Source organism: Tamandua tetradactyla, chromosome 8 (assembly GCF_023851605.1).
Source record: "Tamandua tetradactyla isolate mTamTet1 chromosome 8, mTamTet1.pri, whole genome shotgun sequence".
Classification (NCBI taxonomy): domain Eukaryota; kingdom Metazoa; phylum Chordata; class Mammalia; order Pilosa; family Myrmecophagidae; genus Tamandua; species Tamandua tetradactyla.
The window spans coordinates 22,060,238-22,077,976 of record NC_135334.1 but is presented as its reverse complement, the minus strand read 5'-3'; the positions used below and the strand labels follow the sequence as shown (position 1 = coordinate 22,077,976).

At 55.2% G+C, this 17,739-nt stretch overlaps 1 protein-coding gene across 10 annotated transcripts in view; it reads left to right on the top strand.

Moving 5' to 3' along the window:
• The window catches only part of PHLDB1 (pleckstrin homology like domain family B member 1), a 45,135-nt gene that overhangs the window by 12,048 nt on the left and 15,348 nt on the right, over window positions 1–17,739 (top strand). For 6 of the 10 annotated variants that reach the window (XM_077112729.1, XM_077112726.1, XM_077112728.1 and 3 more), the window contains 9 exons: window positions 2,553–2,678; window positions 4,269–5,617; window positions 8,043–8,324; window positions 8,719–8,859; window positions 8,985–9,122; window positions 11,705–11,833; window positions 12,201–12,356; window positions 15,340–15,450; window positions 15,613–15,702. In XM_077112729.1, the coding sequence (XP_076968844.1) occupies window positions 2,553–2,678; window positions 4,269–5,617; window positions 8,043–8,324; window positions 8,719–8,859; window positions 8,985–9,122; window positions 11,705–11,833; window positions 12,201–12,356; window positions 15,340–15,450; window positions 15,613–15,702 (2,522 nt within the window). The remainder of the gene's footprint in view (window positions 1–2,552; window positions 2,679–4,268; window positions 5,618–8,042; window positions 8,325–8,718; window positions 8,860–8,984; window positions 9,123–11,704; window positions 11,834–12,200; window positions 12,357–15,339; window positions 15,451–15,612; window positions 15,703–17,739) is intronic. The other 4 variants (XM_077112731.1, XM_077112733.1, XM_077112734.1 and 1 more) reach the window with 2 other exon arrangements.

Below are 17,739 nucleotides of genomic sequence, written 5' to 3'. Positions count from 1 at the left end.
GCAGGGTGCTTGAGGCTATGAGGCTTGGCTGTATGTGTGCCCAGCTTGGGGGCACCCCTCAGCGGGGCACACCTAATCTTCCCGAACTCTCCAGGAGTCATCTTTAAGATCGGATTCCTGGGGGGGGAAAGGAGTCCTGATCAGGATGGGGGGACCCCGTGTATGGCCAGGAGGGGTCTCTGATGAGAAGGGCCAAGGCGCTTGCTCTTCCCCTCCCCTCACTCACCCAGCCTCCCTTTGGCCACCCCATTCTATTTGTGTGGCCAGCAGGGCAGTGACTGTCTCTCTGAGTGTGTGACTGACTGTGAATATGGTGTGAGCTTAGGTTTGTTTCTATTAGTGTGTACATGTGTGTCTGTGAGAGTGTGTGTTTGTGTGTGTGTGTTTTCTCCTCAGCGTCTGTCAGAGAGGATCCACCCGCTCTTTTGCCCAGTTTTCTCCTCCAGATGTGCATCTCCCCACCCACCTACACAGGAGTCGTCCCTGACCTGAGCCCCTCTGGGGATCGGAGGCACAGACTGAGACTTTGGCTAGATGGGAAGGGGTTCCTGGGTTTTCTGAGTGGGTGGGCTTAGGGGGTCTAGGGCAGGAGAGGCAGAGAGGATGTTTCATCACAGAAATTGAGGTTGACCAGGCCCCTGGGGGCAGTAGGGGCTAGCGTTGGGGCAATGCCTGGGCCCCTGAATGCAAATAGAAAGTTAATTTGGGCAGGACAGGAGCTGGGTGACTCTGTCTTGCTGCCCTCCTGCTGGCTCTATTAATATGGTCTCAGTGTTGCTGCTGCCTGGCATCACCTATTTATAGTCAGAGGCTATGTGACCACACCCCCTGTGCTGGAAGGGTGAGCGGCAGAGGAGGGAGCAAGGAACTCACAACTACAGGAGCCACAGTGGAGGGTCCTGAGATGCCCACGGTCTCCTTGGGTGGGCCTGGAGCTGTTGGGCTGGGAATCCACCCCGGCTCCCCCCTTCTCTGTGTGTGGTCAGGTCTGATCTCCATGACCCCCACCCCCACTTATCAACCTGGGGTTGAGTGCGTTTGTCTAGACCCTGGAAACTCATTATTAATTGGCTTGTTAAATGCCTAAAAAGGTGAGGGAAGGGCTCCTTCTGAAACAGCTGTGGTTGTAATTAGGTGGACGATGTAGTTGGCTATTAATTATTCTGGTTATGATTACTTTGGGATCAGCTTCTCTGACTGGTGTCTTAATGAGAAATGCTCCTTCTTCTCCCAACTACCCATCATTTTGTAGAATTGATGGTGCCCACCTGCCTGGGAGGCCCTGTGCGTGTGCCAACATAATGAGTGTCTTTATCCACTAGCACTACTGCTATGGGACTCTCAGTCTGCTGTCCTCTTCACCCCATGGCAATACTCAAGGTCCCAGCAACTATCCTGAGCTTCTCAGTAGGGGGCCAGTCAAGGTACCCACGTGGCCTGGGATGCCCCTTGTCCTTGCAGCCTGCCAGAACTGAACTCTCAGCATCCAGGAATGTACACTTCTCTGCCAATCTTAGCTCAGACTGGCATGAAGCTTGGGGTGCCAAGAGGCACCAGATTGGGCAGACAGGAGGCTGGAGGCCAGCGGGCCAGGGGTGTGGACAAATTAGAAAGGTGGGAGGTAGAGATTACCAGGGCTCTGGCTTCTCCCAAGGTAGCTTCTTTTGCAGGAGCTCTCTCACACATGGTGTGGCTAGGAGGAGGAGTTCTGTCAGCCAGGCTTGGTTGCCTGTGGGCACACCTGCTGCTGCACACACTCCTGTGCCCCTGGCTGTATTTTCTGGCTCCCACACCACCACCACCCCTCTCTTTTCCTCCATGCACTCACTTTCTGGACAGGACCAGACTTGTGTCTACTGCCTGGGAATGTGCTTGTTTGAAGCCAAGCCCAGTGGCCTAGGCTTGGCTAGATTCTAGGGAAAGATGTCAGACCATGGGGGGCTTTGTTGGAAAGAAAGAGGATGGTGGTTGCTCCTCATACTCTCAGAGGGGGCAACTCTCAGGCCACACAACAATAAGGAGTTAGCCAGGAAGTAGACTGATCTGTGATTTTTCCCTGTACCTAATCAAGCTCCATTTTTGAACTGGAAATTGCTGCCTCCCAGGGTGCAGATACATGGATTACGGGTACAGGTTGAGCTCTGGGGGACATGGGTACCCATGTTGTCTGAAGAGCCTTCTCCATATACACTGTCTTACTGAACCTGCTAGTGCAGTGATATTGCCCTCGTTTTTCTGATGGGAGAACAAGACTTAGTGAGGTGAAGGCACTTCACCCGATGATCTCCCAACCAGTAAGAGGAGGACTTAAGGCCAGGATTCAGATATGGGGCTTTGCAAACCGGTGCTCTTTCCACTTTGCCAGGTGCCATGAATTCTTGGAGGTTCCAATCTCAGCCCAGGTGGGGGTCCCTGGAGAAACACTTGGGAACTGTGTGGACGCTGCAGGTGCAGTGGCAACCGCTCTCTGGAGCCCGTGGTGAGCGGGCTAGTGCTTTGGTGCGGCTGTCGCAGCCCTGACTTGCCCTTCTGAGCTTTTGTTCTCTCCATAGGCTGCATGTTGTGCCTGGGTCAGTCCACTTTCCTCCGTTTTAACCACCCGGCTGAAGCCAAGTGGATGAAGAGCATGATTCCAGCAGGGGGCCGGGTGCCTGGGCCACCCTACACCTCTAGCCCTGGTAAGTATCCAGTTGGGGCAAAGAGGGGCTAGGGTGCCCCTTGTCCTCCTTTTGCCCACTGCAGCCAACTTGAAGTGTCAGGGCAGGACAGTACCCGTGGTCTGGGCTCACTGCCATCTGCCATGGAGAATGCCAGGCTCTCCACTGGGAGAGATCTTGGGCAGCACTCTGCTTGGCTGGAATTAGGGAATCATGTGCCCACGGGATGGAGAGTTCTGCCAGCCTGTGCCTCACTGCCTTGGAAGTTGCCACCCAGTGTGTCACCATTAAGGAACCAACAACACTTTGGCCTCAACCTTAAGAGTAGCCTGAGGAGTAGAAGGAAGCATTCAGTTGTAAGTCCAATAGGCTCTGTTGGGTCCTCCCTGTTGGTGGGCATGTGCTTGGACCCTGCCTTGCTCCAGGCCATGCAAGGTCCTCTGATGATTCATCGGGGCAGCTGCAGTTTGTGAGTAAATTATTGAGCTTCAGGGGAGAGTTTGAGATTGTCCAGGAAACCAACACAGTTCCTCCCAACCCAGCTGCCTGGGGGACTTTGCACTGGTATTCAGATGGCTGTGGGATGAGAGGGGCCAATAGCCTCAGGTACTATAGGGCAGGTGGGTGTATGTCAGGTGCACCTAGTCGGGTAGCATCAGTCCCTTAATACGTGGTCTGGGGACCTGAGGGAAGGTTGGTGGTTACTCGGATCACCAGTATCCATGGCAACCTCTCTGACTGTGGTCTGATCCTGGCCCCATAATCTTGGACCCAAACTAAATCTTGCAAAAGCCACCATTTCTCATCCTCCCTGCCACTAGGGCCTCCAGAGTCTGGGCTCCCAGTCTACTTCCTGGTTAATTTTACTCTCTTCCCCAAAGTTGTCAAGCTGTTTGGGGGCAGTAACTGCAGAGAATCCTGTTGGTTGACTAGGGTTGAGGCTGGGCAGAGGCAGGCCCTTGCTGGTGTGGCTTAATGGGATAATTGGAGGCACTGAGCTGCACCTAGCTGCTGGCCAGCCTGGCTTCCAGGAACCAACCATTAACACCAGACCCCTCCCCTGCCTCTGATTGGATAGGCAGTGCAACACACACCCCTGGCCCAGCCCTGGAGGCTTTGTGTTTTTTTTCTGGGCCTCTGGCTGCTGTGTGATCTGGCTGCCCAGATATCCTATTAGACTGGGAACCCAGGGAATGTCTGTCCAGCTCTGCAGCGGGCCTCCATTCCCTTTACACAATGTCCACCTGTCCTTCCAGAAGGAGTGGTGCAGGACATTGGGGAAACCAAGGAAGGGGGGGAGCTTAGTCCTGGGGTGAGTCGGCTACAACTAGATCCAGAAGTGTCCAGCATTGTTGCCAACTCTGCCCAGGAAGACCCTGCCCGTCCTCTTTCTTTACAGAAGGGAAAACTGAGGTGCATTGAAGGCAATGATTTAGCTAAGGTTGCACAGCAGGTCAGTGGCAGAGCTGGTGCCAGACCCAGATCTCCTGGCTTCTCCACAGCCTTTGCAGCCCCACCATGCTAGGAGGAGAGGGGTAACTTGTTTTTGTGCATATGCAGCTCCCCAGAGTTGAAGACCAGGGCCTGAAGCCTCTTTCCACTTCTCTTCAGCAGAATCAGAAAGCCTGGTGAATGGGAACCATACTCTACAGCCTGCATCTCGGGGACCCTCGGCATGTGGCAGCCACAGCTCCTTGGTGAGCTCTATTGAGAAGGACCTACAGGAAATCATGGACTCACTGGTGCTAGAGGACCCTGCAACCACTGACAGGAAGCCTGCTGCCACTTCCCCACTGTCGCCAATGGCTAATGGTGGACGCTACCTGCTGTCCCCCCCAATCAGCCCTGGTGCCATGTCTATGGGCTCCAGCTATGACAACACCTCTCCAGCCTTCTCTCCACTCTCCTCACCAGCCAGCAGTGGAAGCTGTGCCAGCCACTCCCCCAGTGGGCAGGAGCCAGGACCTTCCATGCCCCCGCTGGTGCCTGCCCGCTCCTCCAGCTACCATCTGGCCCTGCAGCCTCCACAGTCCCGCCCAAGCGGTGCCCGCTCCTCTGAGAGCCCCCGGCTGGGCAGGAAAGGGGGTCATGAGAGGCCTCCCAGCCCTGGCCTCCGGGGTCTACTGACAGATAGCCCTGCAGCCACTGTTTTGGCAGAGGCCCGCAGGGCCACTGAGAGCCCCAGGCTGGGTGGGCAGCTGCCCCTGGTGGCTGTCAGCCTGAGTGAGTACCCAATTTCCAGTGCACGCAGCCAACCCACCAGCATTCCTGGCAGCCCCAAGTTCCAACCTCCAGTCCCTGCTCCCCGCAGCAAGATTGGCACACTTCAAGACCGTCCTCCCAGCCCTTTCCGTGATCCACCAGGTGCTGAGCGGGTGTTGACACCCAGCCCCTCACGCCAGCTGGTGGGCCGAACATTTTCCGATGGGTCGGCCACCCGCACTCTGCAGCCCCCTGAGAGTCCCCACCTGGGCCGGCGGGGCCTGGACAGTATGCGAGAGCTCCCTCCCTTGAGCCCATCTCTGTCCCGAAGGGCTCTCTCTCCTCTGCCTGCCCGGACCACCCCAGATCCCAAGCTAACCAGGGAAATGTCAGAGAGTCCCCGTCCCCGGCGCTGGGGAGCCCACGGGGCTTCTCCAGAGGACTTCTCCCTGACTCTGGGTGGGCGGGGCCGGAGGACACGGAGCCCCTCGCCCACACTGGGAGAGTCTCTGGCACCCCGCAAGGGCAGCTTCAGTGGCAGGCTGAGCCCGGCCTACAGTCTGGGCTCGCTGACTGGGGCTTCGCCCCGTCAGAGTCCCCGGGCCCAGAGGAAGCTCTCCAGCGGGGACTTGCGGGTGCCTGTTACCCGTGAGCGGAAAAACAGCATCACAGAGATCAGTGACAATGAGGACGACCTCCTGGAGTACCACCGACGGCAGCGCCAAGAGCGGCTCCGGGAGCAGGAGATGGAGAGGCTGGTGAGCAGATGCCAGCCAGGCTGCTTGCAGTCCATGATGGGGTCTCTGCCAGGGCCTGGGAAGGCCAGCTGGCAGAGTGGGAGGGTCCTTGGACAGGCTCCGGACTTCTCAGGCTTTCTCACCTCTAGGGTGCACCTAAATGACCAAGATTCTAGCGCACTGGAGAAGTTTCTTTGAAGTCTCCAAGGCTTTATTTTAAATTCATGTGAATTTTTCATTTATTTTGCAGCTCAGCATTTGTTTTAATGTACAGATTAAATTTCATATTATTTATTTGAATCCAGTAAAGCTCTAGGAAAACTCCACATTTATGGTGTGGTCCTGCACCCCTTGGACTGAGAGGCAGGTCTTAAAGATGAGAAGACTGAGGCTCAGAGAGGTCACACAGTGAACTCTAAGATCACACAATGAGTTCTGGCAGAGCAGGACTTGAAACCCAGGTCTCCTGTCTTTTGACTCTGCCTGAGGCTTATTCTTTAGAAAAGGCCCTGATCCTCTTTCTTGCTTCTCCTTGGCCTCTCCAAATGGGTGGTAACCCCTCACCCTGCCCCAGAAGGGCCATCTGGGAAGGTATGTGCAGGAAGAGAAGAGAAAAGGGTGGGCATCCCCTGTCCTGACCAAGGGGTGGGCTGGATAATTGTGGCGGTGTGCACTGAATGCATGCATGTGGCGCAGGCAGGACCGGGTGTGGCTCTGGACAGCTGTCTTGGAGATGGCATCTGGTGGGTGGGGGCCGGGATTCCCCAGATAGTGTAGGGGGCTCTGGGCAGTGTCTCCACTCTTGGGCACAAGTATAGTAGGAGAAAGGATTCTGCTCTCCCCATGCCCCCTCCCCATGTTCCCCATAAGAGCACTAGAATGAGATTGTTTGGGGGCAGGGGGACAGGAACCCTGCGATTGATTTGAGGAGGACAGCCAGAGTTGAGGAAGTGTGGGGACAGGGAGCTGTTTCAAGAGGTTGGGACAGATTGGGGTGAGGGTGTGGGACAATTGTTTGTATTGAAGGGGAGAGATGAGGCAAGATCCCCCCATCCTTTCCTTTGCAACATTTTCTCTTCAATATTTTTGTCTTGGCTTAGAGGAAAAGGCTTGGCTATTCCTGAGGTCTCCTCCTGGAGAGGGCCAGTAAGCCTGTCATAGGCAGAATGGTGGGCCCAGCTCTCCCCACCAGTTCCTCCATTCAGCCTCCCAACCCCCCCCCCCCACACACACACACATAAGCACACACCTCACACCAGCCCTGACCTGCCCCACCTGCCACTTTAAGCCTTGGAGACTGTCTGCCCTGCCCCTCCCACCTCAAAGGGGCTGCTTATCTGGGTCCTGGGGCGGGGACACCAGCCCAGCCTCCTGGGTGCTGAGGCTCGGCTCCTGGTCTTTGTGCCATGGAACTGGGCAAGCAGCAGGAAGGAAGCTGGGTAAGTGTTGGGGGGTCACAGCCAAACTGTAGGTGATAAGAGACACCTGAGGAGGTCGAGGGATCCTGGAGAGCCTGGGGAGTGAGAGCGAGGAATGGGGAAAGGGCTCCAGGGCCAAGAGTAGGATGAATGGGTGTGTGGGACACAGACTGGCATGACTGTGCCATCCCTCCTTCCCCTCATAGGCCCCTGAGAGGTGGGTGGGAGGGGTGTGCGGGGAGAGCAGGATCAAGAGGTCTGGGCCTTCAGGGCATGATAGTAACCACCTTACTGGTGAGTTACTGAGGGCTGCCTAAGAGTGCTCTGAGCTAGGTGGGGACAAGGAAAACTGGGTCCTGGGATCTGCCTCACTCACCTCCATGTGTGTATGTGGCTGGGTGTGTATATCCCACCGGCATGTTTTGGTATGAACCTGTGTTTCGGGTCCCTCTGGGCCCGTGGATCGGTTTTCCAGACCTGCCTATCTGTGTAGGTGCCCACCTATCTGTATGCTAGGCTGTTTTTATCAGTGTGCATGTGTGTGTAAATCAGAGCCGGTGTCTGGGTGTGTAGGCCTGCGAGTGCAGGGCTGGTGTGCATATCGTATGCGGGTGGTCCAGGAGGGTGTGCTGTGTTGGGGCCATTGGCAGGAAGGGGTGTCTCCGTGTACCTGTGCCCATGGATCTTAACCCGGGTTAAGAGCACCTGAGTGTTCATCTGTTTCTGACTGTATGTCCTTAGTCTGTGTACCAGTGTGTCTTCCTGTGTGTCCATGAGGAAGCCTGGTTAAGAGTGAGAAGGGAAAGGAAACAGGAAGATGGGAGAGGCTGGCCACGTGGGCAGGTGGCACAGCAGCCTGGGTCCTCACACCCACTTCGGGAATGCCCTCTTCCCTCTGCCTCTCCCACACCTTGGAGTTGGGACTCTGACTTGGTGCCAACCCCCGAGGCCCTAGTGTCCAGGTTCTCTCTCCTGCCTCGCCAGGACCTGGCCTCATTCCCCTCACATCCTGCTCTGTCCCCGATCAGGAACGCCAACGCCTGGAGACCATCCTGAATCTGTGTGCTGAGTACAGCCGTGCTGATGGCAGCCCTGAGGCCGGAGAGCTGCCCAGCATTGGTGAGGCCACCGCAGCATTGGCACTGGCAGGCCGGAGGCCCTCAAGGGGCCTAGCAGGAACCATTGGGGCCTCTGGGCGGAGCAGTGAGGAGCCTGGAGGTGCCAGCCAACGCTTGTGGGAGAGTATGGAACGATCAGATGAGGAAAATCTCAAGGAGGAGTGCAGCAGCACCGAGAGCACCCAGCAGGAGGTGGGATGTGGTGGGGAGCAGGGCAAGGGGGCTAGGAGACAAAGGAGGCTGGTGTGGGGTGCCAGGACTCAGTGAGGAAGAAATGGTTACTTATCAAGTTTGGGAAGAGACTGGGTACTAGAGGTATGGAAATAAGGAGACAAGGAGGCAGGTGGCACCATTTCCCAAGATATAAATATGCTTTATGCCTGCCTTTCCTTGGGCCCTACAGAAGCCTCCACTCAGTGGAAAAGCTTTATTCCTTTTAGCTAAGCTTTTATTACTCCCCTCTGGGAAGTTTGCCTCCTATCTCAGTCCATTACCCCTTCCAAGTGCCCTTATGAATGGGGATCCATTCTCAGTCTGATCCTGAAGGCTCTAGGCTTCCCCAGCTGATGGCTTCCCTGCCCTCCAGCATGAAGATCCACCTAGCACCAAGCTTCAGGGAGAGCTGCTGGCCCTGGAAGAGGAGCGGGCTCGGGTGCTGGGGCGAGTGGAGCAGCTCAAGGTCCGCGTGAAGGAGCTGGAGCAACAGCTGCAGGAGAGCGCCCGAGAGGTGAGCCCTGAGGACCTCAACCCTCCTCCCAGGGAGAGCACAGGCTCCAGAGAAGGGTGTCAGAGAGGCCTGAGTCCAGCTGCCTTGACTGGTCTGGACATGAGCCCTGATATCTTTGCCCACAGGCTGAAATGGAGCGGGCACTTCTGCAGGGGGAAAGAGAGGCAGAGCGGGCACTGCTGCAGAAGGAGCAGAAGGCAGTAGACCAGCTGCAGGAGAAGCTGGTGGCCTTGGAGTCGGGCATTCAGAAGGAGAGGGACAAGGTAACCCACAGCTGGCCTGGCCCAGTGCTGGGTCACAGTGGCCTGGGAGAGGAGGAAATGCCTTCTCTGGGATCCCTCACCCCACCTACCCCATAAAGCAGAAGGTCTCTGTGCCCCTCTAGGGCAGGGGGCCTTGTCGTGTGTGCAAAGCATAAGCTTGGAGGGTACTGCCAGGGGCTGGGCTGGTGTCTGGGGTCTCCTCTGTCTGGGTCTCTGTGCTACCTCGGGGTATCTGGGTATCTGAGATTCTGGGCCCTTTATGGTCCTTCAAGGAGGTGCCAAGGCCCCTTCTTGGGCAGTGAGCACAGCCTGAGGGCACTGGTACTGGGGAGTGGTTCCAGTTTGTTTTTCACCATCTGGAGAACTCCAAGCATGACTCAGGTGCTCAGGACGTGGTCATGGGGAGGTAGGCCCTCAGGCATCTGCTTCCCCTGAGCCTTCAGATTCTGCAGCCTTCCATCCCAGATGGTCCCAGCTCTTGCCCCTGCCCCTTTCAGATTTTGTGCCAGCCTGCAGGGGCCGCTCTGCCCCATAGGGGCCATGCCAGCCATGCCCAAGATGCCCAACAACATGCCAAAAGCTCTGAAGTGGAGAGAGGCCATTTCTTTCTGGATTTGACAGTATTTTTCCAAGAATTTTATTTTCTTCTGGATTTTTTTTACAAGAATCTTTTTCCTGCCCTTAATTTTGAAGCTCTTAAAAATTCTTTGACCCTTTTTATTTTTGGAGCTTTGACTCTGGCCCCCAAAACCACACTCCCAAATTCTGTGCCAAATTAACTTCACGCTTGCCAGCCAGGCCTGCACTAACACCCCCTTCTAATCACTGTCCCAGGCTCTCCGCATGCCCCTAACTGCCAGTGCCACCCAGGTAGGGCTAGGCAACGCCTACCTTTGCACTAACTCATGGGCACCTCTGTGCCTCTCCCCTCTAATGCTGCCGCCGCCTTTTCTTGGTGTGGGACCCAGGGTTTTGAGCAAAAAGGAGTGGATAGGGGCGGGGGCATGGCTCAACCCTACCCACTTGGGCGTTGGCAGGAGGGGTGCAGTGTTGGGGGAAAATGCTCAACTGAGGGACTTCTCCCATTCAGAGAATCCTGGGCTGCTGCCTCTACAGAATGTTGGCAGTTTCCTACATAGCAGGGAGAGGCAGGCTGTCCTCCAACTACCCCACACACACCCTCCGGCCGTCCCGCCTTCCCTTGGGCCAGAGGAGTATGGAGGTCTGGCTGTGGTGGCTCTCTGCCAGCACAATGTCAGTCCCTCCTTGCTTAACCCCCGAGGCCTTCCCAAGTTCAGATACCCCAACCAGAGGGTGGAAATAGGTAGGTCTTCTCCTGCCCCTTAGCCACCCAGAACACGGAGTATTTTAAAGGCAGAGTCCAAGGAAGGGGAAGTGCCTAGACTCCAGGAACTGGCCTGATGATATCCTCCTCTCCAGAATGAAGGGGGAGTGCATGTGTGGCGGGGCGAGAGGTGGGGGGGACAGGGGTCAGCATAGGTGCTTACTCTTGGGGGTAGCTCAGCTTTTCAGAAAAAACTTGCCTAACCTCGTTTCTCATAGACCTGGGAATGGCAAAGGACTAGATTTTGCCTTCTCTCTGGGCCCATTTCTTTGAGATTGTGGTGGTGATGGTGATGGTGGTGATGGTGGGGATCATGGTGGCAGTGGTGGAGATGGTTCACTCAGCTTCCCTCCCCAGCCCCCAGCCCATGGTGCTACTCTGGCTTTGGAATCAGTAATCACAGTTCTCCTCTGCCTGTCCTTCGGAGGGGTGACTCACCAGCTCCTCCCCTCGTCCCCTTCCCGCCCTCAGAGGTGTCATCTCGCTCCAGACAGAGCCATCCACCTCCGCTCTGTATCCACTCCTGGGGCTCCTATTACCATGGCAACGGCCGAACTAATTGCAACCTTCATCCCTGCTGGGGGTTTGGCCTTCTGTGTCAGCACCCACCCTACCCTGGGTAGGAGGGGAGGGAGACCGAGGGGGCTGGGCTGGGGTTCCCTCTGCTGCACTGCTGTTGCTTTAACCTCCTCACCTCCCAATTCACCCCCTGCCCTGGATTTAACCCTCACCATCCATACCCTTTCCCCCCAGGGTTAAATTTTGGTCTCTGGGCAGTGGAAGAGGGGAAGGAAGAGGAGCTAGAGGCTCCGGGTTTGTGATGCTGAACTCGGAAAGGGAACAAACAGAGGGCCTATTCTTAGGACCTACCCAAACACTTCTAGTTGAAGGGATTCCAAGAGACCAGAATTTCTGCCTTGACCCCTCTCTCCAGCCCGAATTACTCCCTCCTGCACCTGCGTCCTGTCCTGACGCTGCACTCCTTGCCTCTTGCCCCCTTCTCCTTATTCTTCACCTCTTTCCCGCCTTACTTTCCCTTTCTATTCTTTTCATTTTCCTCTCTTGGCTATTCCCTCTTGCACTTCTCTGTTTTTCTGTCCTCTCGCTCACCCTTGCCCCTTCCCCCACTTCTGTGGCCCCGCCTCGCTGCCTCCGCCGCGCGCCTCCCGGCGGCCCGAGTTGAGGAGTGTGTGTTCTCTCTCCCCTGTGCCCCGCCCCTCCCCCGCCCGCCGACCAGGAGAGGGCGGAGCTGGCCGCGGGACGGAGGCACCTGGAGGCCCACCAGGCGCTGTACGCCGAGCTCCAGACGCAGCTCGATAACTGCCCCGAGTCAGTGCGGGAACAGTTACAGGAGCAGCTGAGAAGGGTCAGTTTCACCAGCACCCCTTGCCCCGGCCCCCGCGGGCCACCCACCAGAGAGAAGAGAGGAGCGCGGTGGGACGGGACCACCTGGCCCCTGCACTACCTGCCGGACACCAGAGTCGGTGCTGTGGCTTGGAAGGGACGAGGATGGGTTGGAGGGAGGGGTCAGTTCTCTCCTTCCTACTGCTCCCGGGCAGTGATGCCGGTGAAAGGGGCAAAGCCAAGCAGAGGAGAGGGGCTTGGGTGGGGGCAGTCCCCTTCCCCAGTCCCCCTGGGCGCAGCCCCCAGAATCCATGCCTCTGGTGACTGGTCTTCCAGGCTGGGGGTGGCATTGCGAGCACCCCCAACCCCCTTTGTCACTGTCGTTCAAGGAAGCAGAGGCCCTGGAGACGGAAGCAAAGCTCTTTGAGGACTTGGAGTTCCAGCAGCTGGAGCAGGAGAGCCGCGTGGAGGAGGAGCGGGAGCTGGCGGGCCAGGGGCTGCTGCGGACCAAGGCGGAGCTACACCGCAGCATAGCCAAGAGGAAGGTGGGCCCCGCCCCAACAAGGCTGGATCCAGTGATTTGGATTTCAGTCCCAGTCGAGACATCCTCATGCAAGTTATTTTCACCTTTCTGAGCCTCAGTTTCCCCTTCTGTAAAATGAGAACTCTAACAGCACCTCCTCTTACGGGCTGTTGGGAGGGTGAAATGAGATGACTACTATAGAGAACATAGGGTGTGATTGCAGTAAGCACTCTGCAAATCATAGCTGTTATTAGGCCCTGCCTCCCCTCAGTCTTCCAGTGAAAAGGAGATTCAGCTCACGTGCTGTGTGGGCACTGGCTGGGCAGGGAGGTAAAAGATGGAGGAGGAGGCTAGAGAAGAGCTCTCTACCTGATGGAAGTACTGGGGCCCATCAAGAGACCTCTGAGATGTTACGTTAGATGTAGAAAGGGTGTTCATCTGAGTTCCATCCCTGGCTAAGTGCTGGCTTGACTAAGATTGCTCAGTTGTCTGAGCTATAAAACAAAGGGGTTGGATTCTGGTTGACCATCCACAGTTGTTTGCTTTTGACCCCAGCCAGACCAGGCATGGAAGGTGACCAGGTGATGAGGTCAGGTGTGTGGGGAAGGGGGTGGGGTAGAGGTGGGGTGACAGGGAGTTAAAGTTAGGGGAGGCTCTCTGGAGGAGGTGGGTGGAAAGCAAGATTAGGGAGATGTGGGGAAGGAGAACAGAAAGGATGGCTGGACGCCTACACCCCGTGGCTGAGGCAGGCATGTCCATAACATAGCATGCATGCGTGTATAGTTTGCTTGGCGGGAATGAGTATGTGGGTGGTGAGGGCAGTGAGGTGGGGGAAGGGGAGTCAAGAAGTGAGTTGGTGGCTTGAGGTCTATCCTGAGTTTGGGTTTCAGTGGGGAGTCCTTGGACCTTCTCCAGAGTCTAGAGCCCTTCTCTGCATCACAAATGCATCTGCTTTCCAGATGTAAGGCTAATGGAAGGAAGAACACTCACATTTACTAAGCACACGGGTGTGTTCCTTGGGTTTTCTCATACTGTTTTAGGATGATCTCAGGAGGCAAGACAATCCTATATCCATTTGATAGTCAAGAAAATGAGGGCACAGAGCAGCTACATATTTGGCCAAAACCTCCCAGCTTGTGAACTTCATAATCAGAACTGGAACCTGTTCTGATTACAGGCTACCTGGCCCCAAAGCCCATGTTCCTTCCACTGTATTACACTGGAACTGGGGACTGGCCCTTCTCTGGCCTCTTTCTCTTTCCTTCTGGAGGGGGTTCAGCAGAGAGCCTAGATGAACCAGTCTCATCCCTTCAAGGTCGTGGTGGGTATGAGCTCTGGGGATTTGGGGAGGGGTCAGCTATAATGGACTCCTGTTTCCTCTTCCCTCACCCACCTTGGCTTCTGAGTAACAAGAACTCAGCTGCTTCCTCATGACCCCTGCCCATCTCCCAGTGTCCCACCCCTGGTTCTGTCTGTCCTGGTACCCCATGATTCTCTGTTCTCTCTACTCTGGTCTTGGGTGGCTCAGAATACTGGCCTAAGAGTAGAACAGATCTGGTTCTAATCCTAGCTTTACAGAGACCTTAACTTCCGACATGTCAATGTCTTCAATTGTAAAATGGGTATAAAGGCATCTGCCTTCATAATACTGCTGGGAATTAAATGAGGTAACATGCTCAGCATTTAGCTAAGTTCCTACTCCTTACAGGTTCTTAGTAAATGGTAGTTTTTGCTGTGAGAATTACTGCCCGCTCTGCTTCAGTCTTCACTTGGGCTGACCCCAGATTTAGGATAGCTCTCTTCTTTACACCTCCCTCTCTCGCGTCTTGATCCTAAAGGTGATAGCTTATGACTGCCTCTTTCAGGAAGCCTTCCTGGGATTAACCCAGCCCATTCTCCCCAGTACCTATTCTTCCCCTTTACTTATTATTCTTTTTGTTTCCTTTTAGCACACTATGGTTGAGCACTTTCCTGTGCCAGAAACTGTACTAAGTCCTTCTGAGCATCGAAGATGTAAAAGACACTAGACCTGCCCTTATATCTTATAATTGGGGGCAGTATGAGGAGTTGGGGAGGGCAGGGAAGGGTATGGAGACAAATATATTCACAAGTAATAATAATACAAGGCAGGTGATGACACAGGATAAATTAAGCATTGAGTGGGGTTTTGGAGAGGGAGTAGCATTAGGTCTGGTTTGGAGGATAAACAAGCTTTTGATGGGTAGATAAGATATGGCTCTTCTAGGCTGAGGAAGCAGTCTTCAGAAAGGCCCAAAGTGTACATTACATAGCACATGGTTGCGCTTAGAGAATATAGAGAGCTGAGGGTAGGAAAGAGAACTGAGAGTGTAGGACCAGTTATGGGGTCCTTGAAAACTGGGTGAGGCGTTGTTGCTTTATCCTGTGGGCAGTGAAGAGCCGTTGAAAGTTTTTGAATAGAGTGATATGACCTTACCTATGGATTTTTAAAAATTATTCAAGTAAGATATATTATTTTTAGAAAGATTAGAAAATTCAAATAAGGAAAAAAAATAAAACAAACTCATATGTCATTTTAGGAAGGTATTTTGTGTCAGTAGGAAGAGTGAGTCAGAAAGTTCTGGAAGGCAGGAGGCTGGTGAGAAAGTCTAGGGCAGGAAAGCAGAGGGCCTGGATTTGGGTGGTACAATGGGGGTGGGGTAGGGTTGAAAGAAATGTTCAGAGAGAATAGTATTGGACTCACTGGTTGTAGGAGTGAGGGGGAGGGAGATGGCGGGGATTTGAGTTATGGCCATTGGGCCTGGGGACACAGGGGTCACTGGTGGAGGGAGAGAGGACAGGGTGAAGGGAGGAGCCCACCATGTAGCCTGAGTTTTCCTGGGGCACGTTGAGGCTGAGTGGGGGCTGAGTGATTCTTTTCACCTAAGCACAGGGCATTGCTGGGCAGGAGAGTCAGGCAGGGCAGGCTGCGGCCTCAGTCGGGCTCAGATCTGTCTCCCAGGGCCTGACCACCCCGTCTCCTCCAGGAGCGCCTGGCAGTCCTGGACAGTCAGGCTGGGCAGATCCGGTCCCAGGCTGTGCAGGAGTCAGAGCGCCTGGCCCGGGACAAGAATGCCTCCCTGCAGCTGCTGCAGAAGGTAGCCTCGGTCAGGTCGGGGTTGGGAGGTGGTGGGATGAGTGGGAGGTGGGTGCAGAAGGGCTGGAGCAGAGATTTGCCAGCCATTGGGAGCCCCCGTCAAGCCTCCTCCCTTGTTCTACCTCCCACCTCCCTCTGACTCCCTGCTACTCTGGGCTTGCAGGAGAAGGAGAAACTGACTATGCTGGAAAGACGATACCACTCGCTCACAGGGGGAAGGCCTTTCCCGAAGACCACCTCCACCCTCAAAGAGGTAGCGTGTTGGGTCAGGCCTGTTCTCAGGCCCAAAGGGTGTCCTGGGAAACTCTGGAGCCAAGGCATGGCATCTCTACCCACCCCAATGACTGAGATCAAGGATGGGGCATCTTCCTGAATTGGAGAGAGTTGAATAGGAATGGCCTTGAGGTCTGGAATTTGACCCTCTGTGGCTACCAGCTACTTCTATTCACTTGCTCTTCTGGTCCCCAGAAGCCCAATGATCAAGTGACTATGGATGGCTGAAATGTATCTGAGGAGGCTTGGGGACCATGGGTGGGGTGGGACTGCTTAGAGGTTTGGTCAGATCTGGGTTGGGACAGGCAGACTCACCTTGGGGAGGGGACTTAGGAATCTAGCCCTGCTGATCCAGAGGGCTCCCTGTGCTTCGGTCTGGAGCCAAGTTCTTGGCTCAGATGTGGGCATTGAGACCTCCTAAATCATTCTTTCCCACGTCTTTGCATGTCTGGCATTTAAGGTCCAGCTAGGACATTTCCAGTTTCCCAGCCTCTTTCCATTCCTCCCTTCCTTTCTGCATGAGCATTTTAGGCCTGGGTCAGGTGACTGGGTTGTAGGTGAGGGCTGAGGCCCCTCACCATGTACCCTCTCTGTAGGATGAGCTGCTTATCTCCGAGTCCTCAGAGATGGGTCTGGGGACTGAGGCCCTGGGCCCGTTCCCAGGGTCTTCTCAGGCTGGGGCCTCCTCTGTCCCCTTAATCCCGTCTGCTTCCACTCAGCTCTGCCCCAAAGCACAAGAGGTAATCACAGCTAACTAACTGTGTGCTCTGCTGTGCCCACTGCCTGCTTGCCTGCTTGCTGAGCTCCTGCCTGTAGCTCCTTCCAAGGGCTTGGCTGAAGGGTGTGTAGCAGTAACCCTTTGGCTGGCCAGGTCTGGGAGGGTTTGTGTGAATATGCTGTCATGCCCTGGGCAGCCCATGCATAATGAAAGTTTTGATTTGCATATTAATTTGCATGTACTCAGCAAATTATTCATTAGTTCTTACTCACAACACATCGGTCTTTCCAGGCCCCTTTTTGTTTCTGTGATCCCTGGAGTATGTCCACCTCTTAAAGCTAGGCCTGGAGGAGCTCGCCCGGATGGGGCAGGCTTAGGATACTGTACTTGGATTCGACACCCATTTTGGAGGATCAGCTGTCCTCCCAACATCCCTCGGCGTTCTAAGGATATGTGATGAATATGATGGTCCCTGTCCTTTCAACCTACCACCTAATGGGGTTTGTGTTAGCACCTTCCCAAGTACTAACCCTTGGAGAGCGGGCCCGTTTTTCTTTCTGAAGACCGTCTTGCTCAGGTCCCAGTGGTCTTTCCTCCCCAACCTGAATTCCCAGCTCTTACTCTGGCAGGTGGGTACAAGGGCATCCTGAGGGATGGTGAGCACCAAATCCATGCTGCATTTGGAGACCCCACTGGGGTGCCCGGTGGTGGGTGGAAACAGGTGGGATGTCTGGAAGTTGAGTCTTGACCCTCAAAGGGCTCTTACAAGGCCTTCCCTAGGTTCTCCCTGTGTACCAGCCTAGAGAAAACTCAGTGATGGGTTTGTCAGGGTCTGCTTGGGGCAGACCCTAGGTACCACCAAGGCTGCCCCAGAAAGATGGACAAGAGGAGCCTTGAGACAGCCAGTTCTGCCTTTCTGGTCCCTCCACAGCCATCTGCAGCCAAAGGGGCTAGCTGAGCAACTCACCCCTGTGCTGGGTTTTGTATTGACATGTAGTGATGGCCTTGTGGCCTGGCGTGGAGTGGGGTGTCAAGTACCTGGTTGAACCCTGTTAACTTCTTCTCTGCCCATCCCCCGCATCCCACTGGGTGCCCTAGGAATATGTAAGCCTGAGAGAGGTTCTCCAGCTGTGCTTCTGCTTGGACCCCTGTGCTTCTGCCTCCTTCCCTGGTGCACTTGCCCAGCCCCTGCCTGATAGTGAGGTATCAGTCACCGAGTGTGCCCACCTATGCCCAAGGGCCTCCTTGTGGATACCTTAGACTGCTGCTCAGGCCTGGATGAGGGTAGGCGCATATATT